At 53.5% G+C, this 24,008-nt stretch overlaps 1 protein-coding gene across 1 annotated transcript in view; it reads right to left on the bottom strand.

Moving 5' to 3' along the window:
- The window catches only part of Dlec1 (DLEC1 cilia and flagella associated protein), a 45,351-nt gene that overhangs the window by 1,912 nt on the left and 19,431 nt on the right, over positions 1-24,008 (bottom strand). The window contains exons 13-33 of the mRNA XM_055601666.1: positions 21,255-21,444; positions 20,573-20,631; positions 20,068-20,236; positions 19,574-19,667; positions 19,300-19,430; positions 19,022-19,180; positions 17,903-18,042; positions 11,593-11,746; positions 10,953-11,063; positions 9,406-9,533; positions 8,781-8,972; positions 7,847-7,917; positions 7,322-7,473; positions 6,393-6,511; positions 5,899-5,969; positions 3,007-3,209; positions 2,814-2,924; positions 2,588-2,713; positions 2,378-2,472; positions 2,140-2,224; positions 1,798-2,010 (exon numbers count right to left, since the gene is read on the bottom strand). Of these exons, the coding sequence (XP_055457641.1) occupies positions 1,798-2,010; positions 2,140-2,224; positions 2,378-2,472; positions 2,588-2,713; positions 2,814-2,924; positions 3,007-3,209; positions 5,899-5,969; positions 6,393-6,511; positions 7,322-7,473; positions 7,847-7,917; positions 8,781-8,972; positions 9,406-9,533; positions 10,953-11,063; positions 11,593-11,746; positions 17,903-18,042; positions 19,022-19,180; positions 19,300-19,430; positions 19,574-19,667; positions 20,068-20,236; positions 20,573-20,631; positions 21,255-21,444 (2,773 nt within the window). The remainder of the gene's footprint in view (positions 1-1,797; positions 2,011-2,139; positions 2,225-2,377; positions 2,473-2,587; positions 2,714-2,813; positions 2,925-3,006; positions 3,210-5,898; positions 5,970-6,392; positions 6,512-7,321; positions 7,474-7,846; positions 7,918-8,780; positions 8,973-9,405; positions 9,534-10,952; positions 11,064-11,592; positions 11,747-17,902; positions 18,043-19,021; positions 19,181-19,299; positions 19,431-19,573; positions 19,668-20,067; positions 20,237-20,572; positions 20,632-21,254; positions 21,445-24,008) is intronic.

Genomic DNA, 24,008 nt, shown 5'->3' with positions numbered 1-24,008 from the left:
TCAAGCAGCTTGTGGAGCTCAGAGTGGCCCAGCTGCCCAGCACACAGCTCAGGTGCCTCTGTGTGGAGCGTTTGCCTGCAGTGTGCAGAGCCCCTGGCCAGCATGCAGAAGTCAGCCTTCCTTGTCCCCAGGAGTCTTCTGGGGGGGGGGGCACACAAAGTAAGGAAAGTGCCCTGGAGCTGAGCTGAGCTGAGCTGAGGCTGTGTGTATGGGCCAAGGAAAAACTGTTTTTATCCTGGGGACGCGAGGGGCTTGTTAGGGTCTGAAATGGGACATCCATCCAAGGCAGCTTTTCCTCCCACAGTGCCTCTAGCCACCATGGGCACTTGGGCTGTGGAAGCACGAGTGAGCTGAGAACAGCGGGCAGGAGACCTAAACAGAGTGGGGCTTGGGCTCCTGGCCCTCAAGACAGCTCTGTGGCAGTTCATCAAAGTCACTGAGGTGTTTGCTACACCTGAGTCCCGACTTTCACGTGGCTAGGAGGCCTGAAGGGGGTGTCTGGGAGCTTTACTCGCTGGAAACATTCTAATGGCTGGTGTTCCCGGGTTGGAAGCCATTGTCTAGGGCCAAGATGAGGAACAGGGCCAGAGCTGACAGGTCAGAGGTCACCCTTGGGGCCTGCTCAGTTATCAGGAGTTCAGAGCTCTGGCTGGTTGGAGTGGTTGCAGTGATAAAAACGCTACTCCGTAGAGAAGGGACCACGTGGGACAGGACGTGGCGGTGGTGAATTCAGGTTTACAGGGTGCGTTTGGCTCCAGAACTAAGAGTTCAGGTCAGGACGCCCAGGTACCATCTGTCTGTGACCACAGAGGAAGGCACAAGGCCATTGTGTGATGTTCATTTCCCCACACACACACTCTGGGAGCATCTGGGCCTCTCCTGGGGAGCTCTAGAGGAAGGACCCTCCCTTCCCCTTAGCTCTCTTAGTGGGGAACCTAAGCAGGGTGGTCAAGAGAGCGCTCTGTCATCTTCCACAGCTCTGGCTACCCGGCCACCACAAGCAAGGCCTGGGAGGTCGCCCCAGACAACACAGGGCTGGCCCTCACTGCACAGTGAAAGACATCTGCCAGCGTGCGGCTGCTCAGTGAGATGGTGGAGAAGGTGGATGAGGTTGCCCAAGAAGTGCAGCATAAGGCGGGCACCCAGCTGCGACTCCAGACCGTCGACAGGAGGGGTGAAGGACTGCAAGGAGGGGAGAGGGAGGGTCTTGCAAGGCAGGAGCGGAGGCAGGAGAGGGAGGGCTTCAGTTTTGCCGTCCATCCTGGACAAGACTGTGCTCACCCACAGAGCCACCATTCAGAGGGCTGTGCATGTACCCTGTTTCTACGGAGCCTGGGTCCCACCCCCATTTCAGGTACCTCAAACCAAAGGAGGCAGACAGTCATGGCCCTGGCCTCCCCAGGTCAACCCGCCTCTAAAAATCCAGGCTCCTGCAGACTCTGTGCTCTGCATGATGTTCATGGTCAGCCAGCTGTGGGTGGGCCCAAGCCAGGGCATTACACCTTGAGCCAAAGGTCACATGAGAAGGGAGGGGACGTGGTGTGAATCAGAGGTGCTCACCGGCATGCACCGGCCTCCACCAGGCCGTCAGTGGTGGAGATGATGGGACACACGCTGGAGAGCCTGGATGTGTTTGTGGGAGGCACGTGACTATTGCAGCAGGCCCATCCATGCCCAGGGCAGCAGGACTATGTGTGTAGAAAGGGACATCTCTGGGGACGTGCAGCCTGTGGCTGCAGGTGTGGGGCGGTGTTGCCCGTTGAGGCGGGCAGGGAGATGGCCCACCACCTCACTGACCAGCGTGTTCTCCTGTGGGCGGAGCATCAGGTGCTGGCCGCTGGCGGCGATCTCATCCTCCTCCTCCTGCTGCTGCTGCTGCTGCTGCTGCTGCTGCTGGGCCCCGACGGGAGAAACAAAGAAGGGCCTGGGGACCAGGATTCGGAAGTCGTGCAGGATCTCCCTGCTGTTGATCAGTTTCAGATGGCGGGTGGTTAGCCGGTCACTCAGCACCTGGGGCCACAGTGGGGGCGGGCAGAGGCTGGCTTGCTTGGCACGTCTCTTCCTGCTGTGCCCCGGAAGGGCCCATGGGCTCGTGGGAGGTCCGAGTCCTTTGACTGGTCAGGGTGACAGCATACTCACCCCATAGCAGGGATCCTTCGGGATGAGGTCACTGGCCTGGCACTGGAATTCCAAGTAGCCACTGCTGCCCAGCTCGACGTCCAGCCTGCCCAGGGACAGGCACTGCTCCGGCAGGCCACCAGGGTCTCAGGCCCCTGGAGCCCTGTCCCTGCCCCTGGCTGACTCCTTCTCCCTTCTCAGAGAGCTCCACCAAGGGGACCGGGTTGGGGAGCAGGGGTGAGAGGCGCAGCTGACTCACTGTGCATGTCTCACGTAGCTGTTCAACTCCAGCCTCAGGGGACCAACGTCGTAGTCCTGAAGGCGGCGCATCCGGCCTGGAATCTCTCTGTCTGTCTGCAGAGCCCAGTCCATCAGAGGTCACTGTGGTCCCTGAGCTGAGCAGGCAGTGGGGAGCCCTGGGGGACAGGAGGACGGCCATGGCGCCCTCACCCAAGGTGGTAAAGCTCACCTCCTTGTCCAAGCTCATGTAGCCCAAGGCATAGCCGGTACATGCCACCTTGTGCAAGACCCCGAGGCCGAGCACCACGGGCGTGAATGAGATGCAGAAGGTGCTGTTGCCTCCAGCCGGGATGACCTGGTGGAGACAGCGGACTCAGCTCTGCCCCAAGCACCGGCAGCCCAGGGCAGCTCCCCAGGAGAGCGCTTACCACCCTCCCCCCCACACACACACTCACCACCTGCCTGGGGCTGACATGGTACATGTGTTCGGCAGATACTCCGTCATGGTCCTGCAGCACCACTGAGATGATGTGCTCTTCAGCCCTGGTACCACCACTGCAGCTGCCCTGTTGCCAAGAAGACCCTGCAGCTCCCATGGGCTCAGCCGACCTGGGCCACGTCTCACCACGCCCTGTACCCCTGGCTCACCGATGAGGCGACAGCAAGGCTAGACACTGACACGTTGGAGAGGCTTGGGGACCCTGGTGAGCTGGCCTCCGGGATATCGGGGTAAAGGAGCTCATTCCCGGCCTGATCCCGCAGCGGGAAGGGCGGCCCGTAGAACACAAGCAGCTCCAGCAGCCGGTCCTCCTTATCTTCTGGGACAAAGGTCTTCCAGTCTATGCGGATGTCTGCAACAGTCACGTGTTGGGGGGAGTGGGTGGTCTCCTTCTGGCCTCCACCTCCTTATTCTTCCACATTCATGGTGGAGGGGACCTCGCTGTTTTTTATGGTGCCACGGTTTTGGAGAGAAGGTCTTAGGGAAGGGAAGATGCCTCAGTTGCTCAAGGGCTTGCTACACAGCTGGTTACTTTTTGCCAATCTGTTCCAAACTAGGGTTGCTTGGGAGGAATGGACCTCAGCTGAGAAATCACCTCCATCAGTCTGGCCTGTGGGCGTGTCTACGGGGCGTTTTCTTGATTGATGATTGATGTGGAAGCTCTTACCCCACTACAGGCAAGGTCACCCCTGGGCAGGTGGTCTTGGGTTGTGTAAGAGCGCATGCTGAATAAGCCAAGAGGAGCAAGCAGGAGAGCAGCATCCCTCCACAGTCTCTGCTTCGGTTCCTGCCTCCAGGTTCCTGCCTCAAGTTCCTGTCCTGCCTTCCCATTATAACCCTTTCTTCCCCAAATTAATTCTTCTTTCCACGGTACTTTGTCACAGCAACAGAAAGCCAGCTAGGACGTGTGCACATGAGGACCTGAGTTTGAACCATAGCACCACACGAAGAGATGGGTGTGGCAGGACACGCTTGTGTACTAAGTTCTGAGGAGGCAGAGACAGGCTGAGCCCTGGGGGTTGCTGACCAGCCACGCTAGGCTACCTGGTGAGTCCTGGGTCACCGACAGGCTCCATTTCAACAAGCAAAGTGGAGGGTATCCGAGGAGCAACACCTAACGCCATCTTCTGGCTTCTACACATATGGCCACACTCATGTGAGCATGCCTGAACACACATGCACTCATACACACAAACATGCACATACAAGAACACGAGTAGTTCTTCACAGGCCCAGCACAGTCATTTGAAGCTCTGGGATTCTTCAAATCCCAGAACCTAGGACCTCCTTGCTCCCCAGGGCTTCCTGTCTTGGTTTGTCTCTGACAGATTGGTCCTCCAAGCCCCACAGTTTCCACTTTCTCCACACCATCCATCAGCCCCGTCTGCTTTCATTTCCTCCCCAGCCAGGCTGACCTTCGTGGGCATCTTCAGAGCAACACCCTCCCTCCCTTTGTGCCCCTCTTCTTCTACTCATGAGGCACAGCAGGGCAGCTAGTTCAGACTTCCCCCACCATGCAAAAGCTTCCCTCAGCCGTACCACCTCCTCAACTATGCCACAACAGGATGCGCGACCAACCATCCAGTCCCCTCCGAATGTCTCAATTAGCATGGAGTTTCTGGATCTACAATGTCAGGTGCTGGCCCTAGCACCGGCCCTGGCACTGGTTCTGGCACTGGGCAATGCCTTGGGACACACCCAAGTCTCTTGATCTGTCTCTCCTATCTATTATCTGATGTCTGCTTCTTACCAGGGTCATCAATGACCTCCATACCCTGGAGCAATGAGCAGGATTCTGAGTGGTGAAGAAGAAAACCGCTAGGGAAAACGGAAGCCAAGGAGAAAACTCAGAGAATAGCTAGGCTCATGAGCGGGGCCTGGGATCCCGGCTACTTGGGAAGATGAGACAGGAGGACCTCAAGTTCAAGTCTGCCCTGAGTGATAGTGGCTTTGGCAACTAGGTGAGGCCATATCTCTAGTGAAGAGCGAGAGAATGGCTGCAGAGGTGGCATGGGCAGAGTGCTGGCCTGGCATGAGTAACACCCTCAGCCGACTCCGTACAACTGCAGAGCCAACCGCAAGATCCCACAGACAAGGTCATCTTGGGATTTTCAAAGGCTTAGCCTCCCACTGTTTACCAAAAGCACTCACCCTCTGCCCTCCATGCTCCTCCTGTCACATGTGACCCTTCCTCAATAAATAAATGTAACTTTAAAACTTAGAAACAAACGAAAATCCCATTGAAGTGTTGGCGAGGCAGCTGCAATGCTCACACTGGAGTCCTAAGAATGACAGCGCTGAACTAAAGGAGCCAGCGAGGAAGAGCCAAGGAGGGCTATGAGAGAAGACACGCTCAAGTGCATCTAACGGAGCAGCTGGAAATAACAATGCAAAACTGTCGTAAATTCGAGGAGGGCCTGACTTCAGGACTCGGCAACAGTGAAGACAGGGATACAGTCTCAGAACTGTGTGGACCCCACAAGGAGCAGATCCCCGGAGCCCAGCTTCTTGCCTGCGGCCATGCCTCCCTTAGAACGGCCCGGCGAGTTTCAGTCTCCAGCTCCTGAGTTGTCTATAAACCCTCCTTAAGTCACCATACGTCCGCCACCTGTCTGGCTTTCCCCAGATGCAGCCCAAGTGCCCCCACGAGGAAGTAGAGGCACTCCTCAAAGGCCCCAGCACCCGGCCACACTGCCATCGGGACGGAGGCCCCGGGGGCAGGAAGCCCTTTGCCCGGTTCTCTCAGTATTGCCAGCCCACCCAGGAGTTACCTGATGTGTAGCACAAATACTGCTGGCTGAAGGGATGAGAAAACTGCCCTGGGCATGTCTGTCCCCGGGTACAGGGATCCCGGTGACACAAAGTTAAATAAGGATGAGCCATCCTTGGGGAGGGACGTGCCTGCCTTCACCCTGGGGCAGTCACCCCTCTCTCTGCTTTGGACCTCTGGTGTGTCTCAGGAGCCACAGGCCACCTTGACTTCCTGGGTTCTGTTCCCTCGAGGCCATCTTCTTTCCCTGACAGACACCTGAGCAACTCACCACAGTGACTGGAGTTGAACAGACGAAGAGTTCTGGTGACCGTGTCTCCTCCGGAGAGCTGGGTCCCGAACCTGGAGGGAGAGGGCAGCCTGAGCCAGCACACTCCTAACAGTGTGCATCCGTGGGGGCAGGGAGGGGGCAGGAGCCCTGGGTGGATCTCAGGCCAGAGAGGCGTCAGCTATCTGTCCTTGTCCCTGCATCGCCCAGACCCGGGGCTACAGAGTGTTAAGGTCTTCGGTTGGGTCCTAGCTTATCTGTGTCAGCCCTAGGTTCCGGTACTGCCTCCGATTGCTCTCTGCCCACCCACCCGCCACAAAGCACAGAGACCCACAGATGTCAGCCGTGTCCCTGAGGCTTCTCCTCTCCAAGATGGCCCTGCCCTACCACCTCCTGTTGGCTCAGGTGGTCGTAGGCCAGCTAGAGAACCAGGTGCCAGCACAGACAACCCAGCCTGGCAGCAAGAGGGTTCAGAGACCAGGGCTGAGGCCAGCTACCTGATGATGGGCTCCTCCCGGAATGGGGCCACACTGTAGCACGTATTCCTCAGGGAGCTGATGGGGCAGCCCACCACAGCCATATACACGGGGATGACAGTTACTGGCTGGTCTCCCACCTGCCAACACACGAGCTCTCTGTCAGCAAGAGCCACCGCATTTCTTTGGGGCAAAGCTTTCCAATGTCCAGCCAGACCGCAGTCCCCAGAACTCGGGTCCTGCTGAACGCAGCCTCACCCACTACCCAGTCCCCAAGCTAGACATCCTTAACCTGGGCTACTTCACTCCTAGCTCCTGCCCACCCTTCCTTCCCCTCATAGCCTGCTACTGATCCACTAGCGTCAGGACCTCTGGTCTCTTATGGCCCCTTCGTTCAGATTTTTGTATCTTTCACTTTGTTAAGGTTGTGTGGCAGTGGCTGGGGAGATGGCTCGGTGGCTAAGAGCACTGGCTGTTCTTCCAGAGGTCCTGAGTTCAATTCCCAGCAACCACATGGTGGCTCACAACCATCTACAGTGAGATCTGGTGCCCTCCTCAGGGGTGCAGGCAGAATACTGTATAAATAATAAGTAAATAAATCTTAAAAAAATTTAAAGAAGGTCATGTGAGCATATGCATGAGAAAGTGCATGCGTGTGTGAACAGACTGCCTAGCAAATGACACAGTGCAGAGGGCCAGGTAAGGGGGTGCTGCCAGGGAGCTGTTCTTTCCAGCCTGCCCTGTACTGTTCTTCCCAGACTGCATTGTGGAGATGCAGAAGGTTCTGCTACACAGAGGGACTCTCCTGTCTGAAGCGTCTCTGCCTTGGCCGCAGAAGCCGTGGCGAATGTGAGCGAGCAGTACCTGGCAGCAGCTGTATTTGGAGAGGCTGGGGGCCGCAGCTGGCAGAAGGGAGGCTAGCAACTGTGTGCCTGCCTGCACATCCTTACCGTGCAAAGGAGTTCATCCCAGTACTCGCCCCACATGTTGGCACAGGCCGTGATGTCAATTCTCAGCTGCTGGTAGGCTCCCAGCCTGCCCTGGGAGATGTGGGCGAAGAAAGCAGCTCCTTTCTTGTGAGATAACATGTTCTCCACAAAGTCTGGGCAAACAGAACGTGGAGGGTCAGGGCCCTGGGCCGAGTGTGAGGGCTAAAGCTTCAGGAGTTAGGCAAAGTGTGGCCCTGGCAGAGCCCCTGCACAGCCTCTGCCCAGTCAAGCAGCCTGCTCTGGCTGGCCCTGCTTGGCCATCTTGTACCTCCTACGAGGTCAAGCTGCCACCAGTCCAAGCCAAAATCATGTCCTATATACAACTCAGGACGTAGCAGGAGGAACGCTTGGGGATTTCACTGAGGGACACACTGAGAGGGACTTCCCTCCCTGGCAGGTGCTGGCCCGAATTCTCACAGAAGGTCATGCCAAACCCAACTCTGGCCCTGGCTTGGGCCCAATACTTTGCGTGTTGGTGGCTCTTACCGAGCTGTTCTTTCTTGGCCAAGTGCTCTTGGATGTGCGCTGTCTTTAGCAGGGCAGGGGGCATGTCAGGGCTTCACAGAGATAGAAGATAGTAAGTATTGAAGCACTCAGTCCTTCCTACACCCTGAGCCAAAGCCCAAGGCAAAAACAGCCAGACTGATGCTCAGCACAGCTGGAGAGGTGCTTGGCATGGCTGTACAGGTGTCCAGCATGGGAAGGTAACCCTGCCTGCTCTGCCCAAGGGAAGCTGATCAGGACCCCTCTCTACCTCTTTACCTGTGTTTATGTTTCTGTTCCCACTGGACCTCTACCATCTAAAGCAACCATAGGTGTAGGCTACTCCCTAAAGTAACAAGAATTGCTCCTAAGAAATACACAGAATGAGCTCTGGGCCAGAGATCCTGTTATCCCAGAGGCAAACCCTAGCTCTGGACCCCCATATCTTGGGTGCCCTTTGCCACAGGCTCCATTCTCCCAGGCTGCTCCCTGTCCAGCATCAGGATGCACTGACGAGATAGAGCAGGAAACTAATGGTTCACACCACTCTTCCCCATCTCACTGTTCCTATCAGCCAGGACCCATGATCCATCCTATAGCCCACACCAGTGATACAGCATCCATCGCAATCCATATTGCCACGCCCTCACCCTTCCCCTGACTATAGTAGCATCTTGCTCATCTACCCATCTTCCCTGCCTGGTCTCACACATCCACATCCAAGGCCAAGCTGAGGAGGAGTCAAAAGCCTGGGCTCTCCCACAGGCCAGCCTGGGATCTTCAAGGTGAGCCGTAAGAGCCATCTCCTCCATGCATCTCTCTGTGAAGTGCAGCCTCCCTCCCACAACATTCAGCCTCCAGCCCTCCAAGAAACACAACGTCCAGTGAGCTGACACCTGTGCCCAGGGAATGCCCCCAGGGAGTGACTGCAACTTACAGACTGATCTTTTTGTCCAGGCTGTTTGGAGAGCTTCCAAAGTACACAAATTTGAGGGTGAAAGGGGTCTGTATTGGGGAGCAGTTTGTCAGGATAAGCTGGCGAGTCACTCGGGTCCTCAGTGGGGCCTTCGAGCCAAAGTCCAGGCGGAGCTCCTCCGGGGTGCCTGGCCACTGCATGGTGCTGGCGACACTGGGCCATGCCATGGGCACTGTGTTACCTGCCGCTCTTCTTCCCGCTCATAGGCCCACTCTGGGTGGGGTGGGGGGAGCCCTGAAACCCAACTTAATTCTTGGTTCTCTCCTCACTGAGTGCTAGACCCAAGATCCAACCTTCCTACCAACCTGTGATGCCAGATGAGTGCTCAGACTCGAAAACTGCCCCGGTGGGGTCAGAAGAGCAGGCTTTCCAGTTTCGGGGCCTCTTACAGGGAAACCTGCAGAGAACCCGCTGCCGCCCCTACCTACCCCACAGTGTGTAGACACACACTGCACAGGGTGGGCACAGGGAAAGGAGGGCCTGTGACAACTTGCCATCCCTCTTTCCACATTTGCTTGGGAGTAAGGGGGACCAGTACCTCTGAGCAATGCCAGCCTGCCATGTGGCTTCCCTAGCCTGGGCTCACCTCTCAGACTCCTCTGTGGAGACGGTGATGGTCACTTGAATTCCCTGGGGCTTCCCAGAGATGCCCAGGGCCAGCGGCTTCTCCATGTCAGACACGTGGCAAGGGAGAACCAAATCGGTCAGCTTCTCCTACAAGAAGTTGATCCACAGGTCAGCTTCAGAGGTAACTCAGCATGAAGGCCTCAGCTTCTCCAAGGAAGGGCCTCAGTGGCCTGAGTGAGCCATCCTGCCGGCCCAGACAAGGCCTTTAGAGGCTCATAGATATTCGTGTCCACCCTACAGATCTGTGTATATCCACAGGGAGATACAATGGTTCATCATCATTGTCAACTCAGTGGGATTTAAAATCACCATGGAAACATGTTTTGGCAAGCCTGTGAAGGAGACCGGGTAAACTGAGGTGGGAAGGCCCATCCTGAATGTGGGCATACCTTGGCAGGCATGAACATCCTAGACTGAATATAGAAGCGAGCTGAGCACTCGAGTTTGTCCCTCTCCACTTCCTGTTTGCAGACATGACCATTTGCCCCATACTCTTGCAGCCCTGGCTTCCCCGCCATGATGCTCTGCACCCTCAAACTGTGAGCCAAGGAAATAGAGCTCTCTTCCATTAGGTTACTCTTGTTAAAGCAAATGGATACAGTAACTGATACAGGAGACTCGTCAACATCACTTCCCGAGAGCAGTGCATTTCTCTAATGGGCAGCAGGAAGCTGTGCCACTCCAGGCCTTGTCTTATCTGCCCTTCACCTGGCACCAGGCTCAGCTGTGTAAGAACACTCATTGGCCCATATATGCCATCAAGGAGTGAGGAGCTGGGCGTGTAACGCTTGCGTGTACACTGGCAATGAATACATACATACATAGATACATGCACACATAAAATATAAAAAAGGCCAGGTGGCGGCGGGACACGCCTTTAATCCTAGCACTCAAAAGGCAGAGGCAGGTGGATCTCTGTGAGTTGAGCCTGGTCTACAGAATGAGTTCCAGGACAGCTAGGACTTGTTAGTTACACAGAAAAACCCTGTCTCAAAAAAAAAAAAAAAAAAAAAAGAAGGAAAAAAGAAAAAACAAAACAAACAAGAAACAAGAAACCCTTCATCTTAAAGAGGGATGTTTCTCTTCCCAGAAGATCCACAAAGAGACGGTCAGCTACAACCAGGTCCCACAGTGATGGCATCCCTCTGGGAGATGCTGAGCCTCTCCTAGGAAGATGCAAGCCACCTGTTAGGATCCTACTGTAGCACCTGGAACAGTGCCTTGAGCAAGCGGCTTTGTCCTGGGAAAACTGGACAGCTCTGTTGCCTGAGGCCACACAGTTGCCTAGAGAAGGGTGGAGCTATGTAGTCAGTGGGTCTCTGAGGTGGGTCTCCGGCCTGTGGCCTCAGAGAGTAGGGCCAGAGCAAAACGCAAATACATTGAGTCTCGTGCCCACTCGTGAAGAGCAGGAATGGGCAGTGTGGCAGGCCCCTGGGAAGCAGAGGTACCAGCAACTACAAAGGGTGCTTTCCCATCCACCCAGAACTCCTCAAGGGCCTTCCTCACCGGTGTGTGGGCTGTAAACTCCAAGCTGAGCTGGCGTTCTTCACTGGGGCCCAGGAGGCCGCATCTGGGGAAGACTGTCACTGCACACAAGGCTGCTTGAGCCCCCAGAAGCTGAAAGACACAGGGTGGGTTTATTGTCCTGTGAGACTACAGGTGGGCCAGGATCTACACAGAGCGCTAACCCAGATGGGTGGGGTCGGGAGCTCCAGGGGTAAACCACAGAGCCTTCTGTCCCACCCACCACTAGTTGCCTGGACAAAGTGGACGACCCACTGTGATGGAGAGCAGAAGGCAGCTGCCTGAGGCTCCTCTCATGGTGTTCAGAGCAAGCCCCACTGTCAATGGCAGGGATGTTGCCATGGCTAGGCTCTGAACAGCTGTGTGGACCAGTTGTGGGCTATGCTGGCTGGGAGGTCCCAGCTGTGTTCGCCAGAGAACTAAAATTTCCTAAAGACGGGGTCATGAAAGGTCAGGCAAGATGAAGAGCTCAAGGAGCCAAGCTCTGCTGTGAACTGTGGGTGGAGCAACAGGCTTTGGGAGGGAGGCTGAACATCTCTTCTGGGGGGCGGCCACTCAGGGAGCAGCACCACACCATCTCCTTTGCTAGGAGCTGCAGTTTCTGCTCCCTCAGCCCAGTCACCTTGCCCCAGCGGAACCGGGTTGGGAGGAGTGTGCCGTTGATGAGAACGATGCTTGACTTTGAGGGCACGCCCAGGTAGAGGTTGCTAAACTCCATGTGGCTGTTTTGTAGGTACACATAAGGCTGCTGCACCTCAGCATACACAGGGAGATAGCTGGAACACAGGAAACCATACGGCACCAGGTCAGAAAAAAGAAAACTATCCTGATTTATAAAATGGCATGAGGAGGCCTTTGCACAAATCCCTGAGGAATCTTAATATAATAAAACAAAATAAACAAATAAATAAATAAACAAAAGCCAAACCAAGCCAAACCAAACCAAACCACCAAAACAGCTAGGGGTAGTGTTGCACATTTATATTTCCAGAACCCAGGAGGCAGAGACAGGTGGATCACTGTGAGTTCACAGCCAGCCTGGTACACATGTAGGCCAGCTGGGGCCACACAGTAAGCCCTGCTTCAGGAAATCCAAAGGCAACAACAAACAAACAAAACTTCCCAAAGCAGGTTTGCCACAGCCGCAGCAAACACAAGACCGTCGTGCAGAAGAACCGTATTCTTATAGCTTAATGATGAGCATGCAGAAACAAAATACTTAAATTTTAAATCACTCAATGTTGAAATGTCTGAGAAATTTTAAGGAGAACACTCTGCGCTTATTTCAGAATGGCTATTTACCCCCTCCTGTCCCTAACCAAATGGAAAAACTTTTTCTTCTGTCTTCACCACAAGAGGCTAGGCTCTCCTGTCCTAGGTATCTTAAACTGTCCATTTGACACAGCTTGAGAAGGGAGTCTCAGTGGAAGAACTGTTCAGATCAGATTGACCTGTGGGTGTGTCTGTGGGGGGTTGTCTGGACTGTGACAGAAGCAGGAGGGCTCAGCCCGCTGTGGACAGCCACTCCCCACTCAGGCAGTCCTGGACTGTATAAGAAGGTGAGCTGAGCCTGACCTGAGAGGGAGCTAGCCGAGTTCCTCCATGCTTCTAGTTCCTGCCTGACTTCCACCAGTGATGCCCTATGACCTGGAAGTGCAAGCCAGATAAATCTTTTCTTTCTCTAAGTTGCTTTTTAGTCAGTGCTTTTTCTTTCCACAACAACAGAAAAGTAAACTGTAACAGCTCCCCTAAAGTTCTGAGTCTTATCCCAGTCTCATTCAGCCTCCAGAATTTGTTGGGGCTATTAAGCGTTTCCTCCACGACTGGCTCCAACTGCTTCTGCTTCGGGAAAACTGGCCTGTCTGTGGGTTTTGGGTGGTACTCCTTGTCCTCCGTGAGGCAGGAGCTTGACGGACAAGTGCTCTGCATGTCTACATGGCTGGAGGCACTTTGTGTGTGATTAACATTTTTGGTGAGCTGTGTAGCAAGCAAAGGAGATCATCCTAGAGGGTGCAGACAAGTCTGCCCATCATCCGAGAGGCTTAAAAACAGGAGCCTGGGGTTGCCTGACCAGCTGAAGTCAGGTGAGCTGATTGAGTCCTTCCAAGAAATTAGATATGCATGTACATGTAATGCAGAGAGTTTGTGGACTATATATTATACATACACTATGTAGTACATACAGTATAATACAGAGTCTTGCTATGTATCTTGGGCAGTGCTTAAATTCATAATATTCCTATTTCAGCTGCCTGAGTGCTGGCATTACAGGCCTGCACCGTGTTTGGCTGTGATGAAGTCTCGTGTGCGTGTGCACAGGAGTGTGCATGTGTGTGAGCAAGTAGGCTACAGGTCAATGTCCGTGTTGGGTGTCCTTCTGAGTTGCTGTCTACCTTATTTGTTGGGACAGGGTCCAGCTAAGCTGGTGAGCCAGTGAGACCTGGAGCTCTGCCTGTCCCTCCCTCCCCAGTGATGAGATTACAAACATATTCCTCTAATGTGGGTGCTGGGATCCAGACTCGGGTGTCCATGCTTCCACCGCAAGCATCAACTCAGACCCTAAAATTTTATTTTAGTAAATATATTATTGTTCTGTTTCTCTGACATGATACTATCAAAGAAAACCCATAAATAAATATAAAAGATGGAATAGATTTATTTTTCTCTGTAACTCATTTCTTTTATCTGACTTACATAAACATAATTAAATCTTTGTTGATGGGCCTCATTTACATATCACAGAAGTTTGCAGAATTTAACAAAATGGACAATTCAACTAGAAAAGTTGGACATCTCAATCCCTTACTTTTAATCCCAGCACTCAGGAAGACAGAGGCAGGCAAATCTCTGTGAGTTTGGTCTACAAAGTGAGTCCAGAACAGCCAAGGTTACACAGAGAAACCTTGTCTCCAAAACCCAAAGCCAAAAAGATCAGAACTCAGCCAGACTTTAATTCAGGGAGGCAGAAGTAGGTGGATCTCTATGAGTTCAAGGCCAGCCTGGTCTACAAGTGAGTCCAGGACAGCCAAGGCTACACATAGAAAGTTTGTCTCAAAAACAAAGAAGCAAAACAAAAAAACAAAACAAAACAAAACAAAACAGAACTCTGCCTAATGTTTGGCTCTGGGTCTCTAGAAGAAGAATTAAAGGGACCAGAAAGGTCAAAAGGACACCAGGAAAACAGCCCACATGTTGGAGGTTGGTCTGATGCATATGACTGGTCCTCAAGATCTGGTTATACCTATCCTTGTTTTGTAAATCTGCCTAAGACATACCTGATTGGTTGATAAAACAGCCTATACCTGGGCAGGGCAGAAAGGTTTTTGGGCTTGTGGGGATGAGAGGATCAATAGCAGACAGACAGAGGGAAGAGAGAAGGAGAATGCCACAATGGGTTACTGTGGAGAAAAAACAAAACAAAACAAAAAAAAAACCACATGGGCCTAGAGGGAAGGACTCCAATAATGGTGAGAAAAGGCCCAAATGAAGAATACAAGCAAGTTCCATGGGACTATGGATGGAAGGTAGAACAGATGGGGAGGATTAAGGTTGATGGCATTGGATGGGGGCCAGGAGATGGATAGTGAGGATATTGAGCCAGGGTAGGTGAAATATCTGCCTGGCCCAAGGTAAATAAGGCAATTATAAAATCTAACAGATGTCTGTGTCTTATTATTTGTGATAGCAGGTTAAATAATCCCACCGTGATAATCTTAGAACTGATAATAAACATTATATACTCCAACACTCATTTTTTATTATACCACAACACCCACATACTCAGCTAAGCAGGGCTCATAGGGGTTCACAGAGACTGAAGCAACAGCCATGGAGCCTGTATGGACCTGAACTAAATCCTTGCGTGTATTAACAAGGACTTAGCTCAGACCCATACATGTTGCTTAGCTGGTGTTGTTTTGGGGCTTCTAACAGTGGAGTGGGTGTCTTTGACTCTCTCATCTGACCTTGGGGCCCTTTTCCTTCTGCTGGGTTGTCTCACGAAGCCCTGATGTGAGGGTTTGTACCTGGTCTTATTGTAACTTGTTTGCCATGTTCAGTGGCTGTTCTAGGAGGCCTGCTCTTTTCTGAAGGGAGATGGAAGAAGTCTGGGATTTGGAGGAAGGGATTTCGGGGAGAAGGAAGTTGTTGAAGGAGGGAGCTAGGACTGGAGGGAGAGGAAACTGTGGTCAGGATGTAACTGAGAGGAGGAAGGGGAGGGGAGGAAGGAGGGAACAGAACTAAGATGTATGTTGAAATGGAAGGCTTGAACACCGTTACACACCAGCCAGACTAACACACACATCCAGCACGTCACCCCACTGAGGTGTATTGGGAAATTTAGAAGAGCCATTGTCTCTGGCATGAATTGGAGTGATGGCACCTAGGCTTTGAAGTAACCTTTTGCTGATAGTCAGCGACTGCTATCTGAGGTTTATGGCGTGGCTTTTCCTGTCTTGGATGGTTGAGAGTTGCTTAGGTGGTGGTCCCTTCAGACAACCCCTAGATCAGAGAAGAGATTTCAGTATTTGGAAACTGTCTTGCTAGAAGTGCCTTTTGTGGAACAATGAAGAGGCTTCTGCAAAGGGGTTTGGAGTTCAGGTCCTCAGTCTGGCCCCTGCTGCTAGCAAAGGCCCTGACACATCCCGCAGCATCTCCCTGGGTAACTCAGAGTGCCCACCAGACAGGAGAAATTTGTAAGTCGGATCTAACAAACATTTTTGTACCTTAATAATACTTTATTTTTGTGCTTTAATAAAAGCCACAAAATAGTTGTAAGTTGTGTATCTAATTAGAGACTTGCGTCTTGGAGATATAAAGACTGCTTACAACTCAGCAATACAAAAGAATACCATTTCTTCTCTCTCTCTCTCCCTTTCTGAGACAGGGTTTCTTTGTGTAGCCCCGGCTGTCCTGTAACTTACTCTGTAGACCAGGCTGGCCTTAAACTCAGCGATCTACCTGCCTCTGCTTCCCAAGTACTAGGATTAAAGATGTGCTCCAGTACTGCCCTTCTGAGAATCCTATTTCTTCATGTCCTTTAGCATACATTAATTATTCATAACAATGGGTTTATTATGGCATTTTTCATAGATATATACTTAAGGATTTTTAATGTATTCACTTGTTTACTTTCTATCCCCCCTCTCACTAATCACCTTCCTCTTTCCATCTATTCTCCTTTCTACTTGTTTTTTCTGGGGTTTTTGGAGGGGAGAGGGTTGGTGACTGTGCTGGGTAGTTCTATGTCAACTTGACAAAAGCTGGAATCATCTGAGAGGAGGGAAACTCAATTGAGAAAATGTCTCTATAAAATCAGGCTGTAGGCAAACCTGTAGGGCATTTTCTTACTTAGGGATTGATGGGTAGGGCCCGACCCATGGTGGATGGTGCCATCCCTGGGCTGGTGTCCTGGGTTCTATTAGAAAACAAGCTGAGCCAGCCATGTGTGCAGGCCAGTAAGCAGCACCCTCCATGGCCTCTGTATCAGCTCCTGCCTCCAGGTTTCTGTCCCACTTGAGTGCCTACCTTCAGTGCTTTCAATGAGGAACTGTTATGTGGAAGTGTGAGTGAAATAAACAATCCCCTCCCCAAGCTGCTCCTTGTCAGTGTTTCGCACAGCAGTAGTGACCCTAATGGACAGTGACGCAGTTTCGCTAGGGTTGCTGACAGGAGCAAGGCAATGGCAGCTCACAGGAGCACAGACACCTTACCACTGCTTATGCAACTGAAGGAACTAGAGAAATCTTTAGGGAGAGAAGAGTCTCAGGAGCGAATCCTATTTCTGAAAACAGACAGGTCATCTGAATAGACATTTCTGTAAAAAAAATTCACAAATGACCAATGAGCACAGAAAGATGTTAAATGTCATTTGCTGTGAGGACAAAGCCAGTCCAGTCCTCAGAGAAAGCCTGCTGTACTGGTGAGATTACAGACTCAAAACGGTAGGCGAAGAGTGATGGAGGAAGACACCCTCTACACACCTCTGCACACACAGACACGGATGTGCATGCTTCACACACACACAACCAAAAAATAAAAATACAAAACAAAATAAGCAAGAAACAATAAATAAATACTCATAAAAAACTGTTGGGGTGTTCTGTTCATGCACTGTGTGAAGGTTGTCTTCGGATTGTTCAAATGTTAATTTCTGCACCGGTTCTCCAGGGCTGAGCCCAGTGGCCCAGGTCAAGCTGGTATGTGGGGCCACTCCTGCGCCTTCCCCCACCTTTCTCCCCACCTGACTTTGGACTCTGTTAGGAATCTTTTCCCAGGCTCAAACAACCAGTCAGAAAAGAGGGAGGGAGGGATAGAGACGGCAGGATCAAAATAGTTTGCTTTGGAGGAATTGGGGAGAGGGAAGGAGGGCTAGAAAATATGGATTAGTTAGGTTTGCAGTGAGTTGGTGATTAGTGAAGATAGGCAATGAGTTTGGGGCGGGGCTTGTAAAGCTTTTCTTTACATACATGAGAAAACTTCCACCACAAAAGTGAGAGGGAGGGGAGGAAAGAGAAGAGGGAGAAAGGGGATTGTGACTCTTCCTTCCAGGCTTCCAGTGTGTCCCTCAGTTTGCACATTTTTACACGTCAGTGATATTTTGTGCCCATTCAATTGCCTGGGTGTTTCCAGTTTCCCATTCTTATGCTTCCTCTTACTAGGGATCAGCACAAGGCAGCCAGAAGACAGTGTGGGCCACCCTGGAGCTGGAGTTACAGGCGGTTGTGAGAACCTGATCTGGGGGCTAACGATCAAACCCTTCTTACCTGGGGGAGCAGCACTCTTAATGCTGAGCCATCCCTCTGCCCCCTGCCCCCGTTCTGTACTTTTAAACTCAGAACTGTCTCTAGATAAACACATGGTTGTACATGCTACAAACGTGAGCTGGGGACAGCCCACTCACTGTCCCCCTCCTGCTCCGAGCCCTTCCACACCTGCAGGTCCCGTTGTCCACCTGCAGTTCTAGCACCGTCTGCAGACTCTGACAACGCAAGGTCTCCAAGGTGATGGTCACCTTGCACTCCCCCAGAGGCTGAAGCTGGCCGCTGGAAGGTTCAATGTTGAAGGGGGACACCTGCGGCCAATCCAGAAAACATGGTGAGAAGCGAGGCAGGGGGAAGCGAGGTGCTGGAGGTGGCCTGTACCGGACCACGGTCACCCCAAACTGCCCCTGGATCTCACAGGCACGGAGCCAGCGAGGGGGCAGACAAGCAGGCGTGAGAACGCGGCTGGATGGAAACATCAGGAAGAAGAGAATGGAAACTCAGTGCTCAGGTAAAGGGATGTGCGAGACAGTGTCCCAGTCCCTGGCACAGATCTAAGAAGCGTGAGGCAGAAGAAGCTGCCGGGGGTGGGTGTAGGCGACTGAGAAGGCCAAAGAAGAACAGAAGGGGAGCTTGGGTGCCCTGGAGGGGTGCTCCGGGCAGGCCCAGGTCAACCTCAGACAGCTCCAGCTGAGGCCAGCCACCAGGGATGTCGGGACACTCCATTGGGGGAGGCAGAAGCTGCAGAGAGGTAGCATTTCCTCCTCAGACCTATGCTGGTATCCCTGTGCCTGGAGGCGCCGCATCGGCTGGATTGACCCCACCCAGCCTCATCAGAGGACAGAGTTGAATTTCCGACCCTTCCGGCTTGGAGTGCTGGGAATGCAGGCCTGTGCCTCCAGGCCCTGCTGTATACAGTGCCGGGGGCGGAAATCAGGGCAACTAACAGGTCACATCCCCAGAAATTGAGCTTTCTTGGTCGAGCCTAGGGTTGAGCCACCAGCCATCACCTACTGGCCAGCATTCAAACTGCATCCAGGAGAGCCGAAGGCGGAGGAAATATGGTTTTGGCCAGCCTGGCTGCTTTGCCTGTTTCCTTCTGGAGAAACCCAACACCACCCTCTTCTGCATCCAGTGGTCAAAAAGGGGGAACAGGAAACGCCTGTGAAATTGGGGCCAGAGGACGAGTTCCACCCTGGAGCCTGCTGCCTCAGAGCAAGAGTCCCAGTTCAGACAAGAGCCAAAGGAAGGTCAGTGTGTCCCGTGGGGAGGCCTCAGGGTCCCACTCACGTCCTCCTGCCTCTCTGTCAGGCAGACTGGGCTCTCCTCCAAATGCCACACAGCGACCAGCTGGCTGACATTTCGGATCTGGATGGAGCTTGAAGCCTTCTTCCCCAGGAGGAGCAGACCAAACTGCAGGGCTGCGACGTCAATGACCAGGACGGGGCCCTGACACACCGGAGGGGCTTGTCACGGCCTGCATGCCTTGAAGAGGCCAGGACCTGCTTCTCTCCCTTCCCCCAACCTCTCCAGGCATTCCCAGCTGCCCGGTCCCCCCACCCCCGCACCTTAAAGGCGGCCTCAATGTGGAGCACCACCGGGCAGATGGAGTCTTGGATTTCACACTGCAGGTCCTGACTGGTTGGCCCAGGTACCCCGCCAGTTAGGTTTAACTCAAAGTCCCCCACCTCGTTGGGCTCTGGGGGAGAGGAGGACATGGAGGCAGAGATGTGAGGTGGGGACGGTCTCCTTCCAGGCCAAGGCTGGCTCTGACCACAGGACCACCAGGGTGCCCCCTGCATCCTTCCCCAGGCAGGCCACTCCCTCAGACGGGTGCAGTACCTATGACGCCTGTGCAGGGCTCCACTTCGATGATGTGGCAGTGGCTGATCTTCCCCCACATGTATCTGATGGGCGACTTGCTGTTGTTCCACATCTGAAAGACACGTGCCGCTCCAGGCTGCCTGGGTGCCGCCCTCCCATGCCAGGTCAGGACCCGCCGAAGGACGGTGGCGTCACTGGCTCCCAACGGGTCCCTCTGAGCTCGGCTAGCTGCTGTCCACCTGAAGTCCCAAGCCTCCCTCCCAAGAGGTGCCCCGCCTTCACGTTGTAGGGGTACAGGCACCCAGGAATGAGCTCCACAGCCCTGACTGCAGACGGTTCTGGAACGCTGGTCTAATCAGTCAGACAGGCCTGGCCCAGGAGTGTGAACCCCGGTAGGCTCGGGGTCTCACGAACAGGATGGGGCTCTGTGTTGAGGTATGCTGAGCTCTGTCTGAACTTCTGCCTACGTGCAGCATCGCCTGCCAGCCAGAGCTGTTGAGAGGATGCCTTACCTTAAATTCCTTCTTCACGGTGATGCCAATGTAGCTCTCGCCAGGGATGATGAGGGCGTAGGGCTCCAGGAGGACCTGGAAGGGCTCTGCCCTGCCTTTCACCTCTATTTCCAGGACGATCACATCATCCACCGAGTAGGAGTAGTCCGCCAGGTTCTTCACCCCTGAGCTAAACACAAACCCACGGTGAGCTAGGGGCCGATGCGTCCCCAGGAGCACTGCCCTGCCTCTATCCCGCTTGTTTGGTCTTGTGAACAAAAAGCGCTCCACTGCTCCCATCCCCCAACCCCACAGCCATGCAGCCATGCCTACAACTGTGACAGGGCAGAGTGACGGCGGAGCCTGGCGCACGGAGCTGCTGCTTGCAGGATCAGAGTGCAGCCCCCAGACTGGGACACTGTGTGTCCCTAGAGACCCAGGGAGCAGGGCCCCATGCAAACCTTCCCACAGCAGCACCCAGGGGCCCCCAGCGAGGCTGCCCCACCTAGGCTCAGGCCCTGCTCACCTCAAGGGCTCAGGGACAGCTTCCAGAACCATTTGCAGCACGCTGTGGAAACACTTGAGCTGAAAGAGAAACACAGTGTGATGACCAGCCTCGCCCTCCAGCCTGGTTGCCTAATGGGGAGGGGAGAGGGGAGCTAGGAGACAGGGATTCCTCTTTCCTGAGCCAGGGTTCCAGGGGCCCTGCTTCCCAGCATCCCCTCTCCACCTTAGGGAGAACCTTCTGGTCAGCAAAGAAATTCTCAGCCCCGGAGTCAGACACCAGCTCTGTTCGCACCCTTGGCGTGTTTATGGTACCACACCTTCCCATGTACAGCAAGAAGCCACACAATGGCTCCGGAGGCAGCCACGGACAACTCAGTCTCACACCCTCTAAAACCAGAGCCCTGGCCGAGACCTGTGCCACGTGCTGGCACTCGCTCGGGAGCCCTGCCTTCCTCTATAGGGACTGTGGGGTCGGGGGAAGGGGGAGGTGCTTGTGTGCTTTCCTGTAGCTGAGCTGTGAACATTGCCAGGAACAGGGCACAAGCACAGGCTTTTTCTTGGGGTGGGGGACATGGGGGTCAGAACCAGGAAGCAAGTTGCTGAGTCCTGTGTTCCAGCTCTGCCCTGAACTACCTACGGCACTCAGACACACACAGACACAGGAAAGGCTCATGGTCCCAGTCCCCAGCCGATGGAATGACCTCATAGGGAGAAAAGCTCAGGATGAACTCCTGGTCGGAGTGGGCTGCGAGCACGCCCTTCTCAGGAATGATGGAGAAGGCCGTCTCCCTGTCCGGGTAGCACTTGATGCTGTCTGGGCTGGGCTCTCCGGGCATCAGGGGCTGCAGGTTGGGCTCCATGATCTGCCAGTGGAAGGGCAGCTCCACATGCCTGTGGAGGTGATGGCTCAGTGGCTGGGGTGGCCGGGGCCATGCCTTAACCCCTGAGGCCCTCCCACCCTGGTTGGCCTGCTCTATCCTAAACAGAAAGTGACTGCATTGGGCTTCAAGCTTTTCCCAAAGAGGAGCTGAGGGCAGCTTGGGTAAGGGCCATGGAGAGTCCAGAGTGGAGACCACGTGAAGGTTCCCTCACTGCCACCACAGCAGCTGGAGGCTGACGCCACAGAGCCGGGGCACATGGGCAGTGCAAGACTGTCACACTCCAACCATTATGCTGGATGAGTCCAGGCATGGCCGAATACCAGGGAATGTCTCTGAAGTGTTCCCTACCACACGAGAGCCTCAACACCCACCCCACTCTCACTGTCTGCCTCTAGCCATGGCCTCCGGGGATCATAGCTGTGCTCAGAGAGGCGTGTGCCCACTGGCTATGGGCAGGGAAGGCGCCCGCTCTGTAGCAGCAGAAGGGACAGGCCTGAGGGTGTGCTGCTGGGGTGGTGGGATGAAGTGGGGATGTCAGATTGGTCCCTCCTATCATGTCAAGTGTGTCCCAGGGCTCACTGGAGTCAAGGCTGATGAATGGGACGTTCAAAGGCTGGCCACAGAAGTACCTGGCCCGGAGCTGAGCCCGGACACCCAGCCTGGGGTCTGGAAGGCTTCCATGACTTGGAACACAGAATGACTTCCCTGGAGAACTGTCCCTCGATCCCCACTCGGCACCACAGAATGGGGAATAGGAAGATGCAGGTGGTATGCAGTGGGATGTGGAAGAATGGGGGAGGGGCTCCAGCTGGCTGGTGGGAGGTCAATGCAGAAGGAGAAGGTGGGACACAGGGCAAATACAGCCATGCTGTTTAATAACGCCTCAGAGGATCCCTTCATATTTACCCAAAAGTATATATAATACATAGAGAAAGAGAGAGAGAGAGAGAGAGAGAGAGAGAGAGAGAGAGAGAAAACACGACCATGTTTATATCTTAAAGAACCATAGACTAACAAAAACCCCAGTGCCAAATAAAAAAAGAAAAAGAAAAAGAAAAAAGAAAAAAGAAAAAACCCCAACTCCTTCCAAACGTCTGGTCAAGGCAGTTTAAACGAGTCCCCAAACAGTACAGACTGTAGCCCTTGGTCGCCTCTCAGGGGTTGAGGTCAGCCCCTATTGCTGAAGACACTGCACAGGGATCTGTAGCTCAGGGGACATGACAGAATAAAGGCAGAAAGACAGTGAGAGCCAGGGTAGCAGGAGGTCTTCGAGAAACAGCCTCTTCAAGAAATGGCTGCACAAACCAGACCAGGACAGCGGCAACACAAAGACCCATTAATGTCTAAGGAGAAACCCAGCAGGGTCCCGACCCCAGGCAAACAACTACAGGCAACTAATGGCTGCTGGGAGGAGAACTGGCCTCTCCCATGGATGAGCGCCCTCACTGGTTGTTCAGTCAGAGTGGTAAAAAATGGACTCAGCAGGATATGTGTGTGTGTGTGTGTTTACATATATATATGTATATATATATACATATATATAAAAACATGCCTTATCACAGAAAAAGAGGTTATCAACTTGAGAGTGGGACTGGATATGGGTAGGGTTTGAGACAGGTAGCTGGGAGGGGCTGAATGGAGGAAAGGGGGAATGGGATATAATTCTGTTTTGATTAAAAACAACAAAAGAAACAAACAAAACCTCTTATTCGATTTTGGTTTGGAGGGGTGGGATATTGAGCGCACTGCAACCTGGCTTCCCATGGTGATGAAGACCCTATGGCCACACTGTCCACTACAGTGGCCACCAAGAACTTGAAATGCAGTGGAAGAGCTGAGGAGGTGCTCGTCATTTGAATTCATTCTGACGGTTTAAACAGAGGGAGCCAGTGGGGAGACAGTACACTGGAAGGCCTGGGGCATGAGGTCTCAGGGCCCACATTGAAAAAAGGGCACGAGCCGGTCACAGTGACCTTTGATCCCAGCACTCAGGAGGTTGAGGAAACCGAGCTCTGTGAATTGGAGGCCAGCCTGGTCTACATGGTGAGTTCAAGGTCGATTGAGGCTACATAGTGAGACCCTGTACAAAGCAGAACAATAGCCCGGTGTGCTGGCCCTGTTTCTAATCGAGGTGCTGGGAAGGTGGGAGCCATTGCTGGGCACGAGCAGCCAAGCCCAGGCCAGCCGGTGAGCTCCTGGACAGTGACTCACAGAACACTCGGGGTGCCGCCCGAGAACCCAGAGCCAGGCTGGCCTTCTAGCCGGCTCACACCCACCGCAAACCCCACAACTGTGTGCACAGGAATACACACAAGATATACGTACAGCTCAACCAAACACACACACACACACACACACACACGGCCTCTTCCTCACATACATACCTCATACACCTCACACACACCTCTCACACATATACCTCAAACATACACATCTCACAGGCACACTTCACACGCACCAAATAAATAGTAAGAGTCAGGAGCCTTCTCTCCACCTGGACCCGTTCTGGGCTCACGGCTCCCTGACTCTCAGAAAGCAGCTCTTGGCTCATGGGGATCTGGCTGGAGCAGGGCC

This window comes from Psammomys obesus, unplaced genomic scaffold (genome assembly GCF_907164565.1).
Source record: "Psammomys obesus unplaced genomic scaffold, mPsaObe1.curated_primary_1811, whole genome shotgun sequence".
In the NCBI taxonomy this organism is placed as follows: Eukaryota; Metazoa; Chordata; class Mammalia; order Rodentia; family Muridae; genus Psammomys; species Psammomys obesus.
The sequence above is the reverse complement of the archived record's forward strand: the minus strand, read 5'-3'. Positions and strand labels throughout refer to the sequence as shown.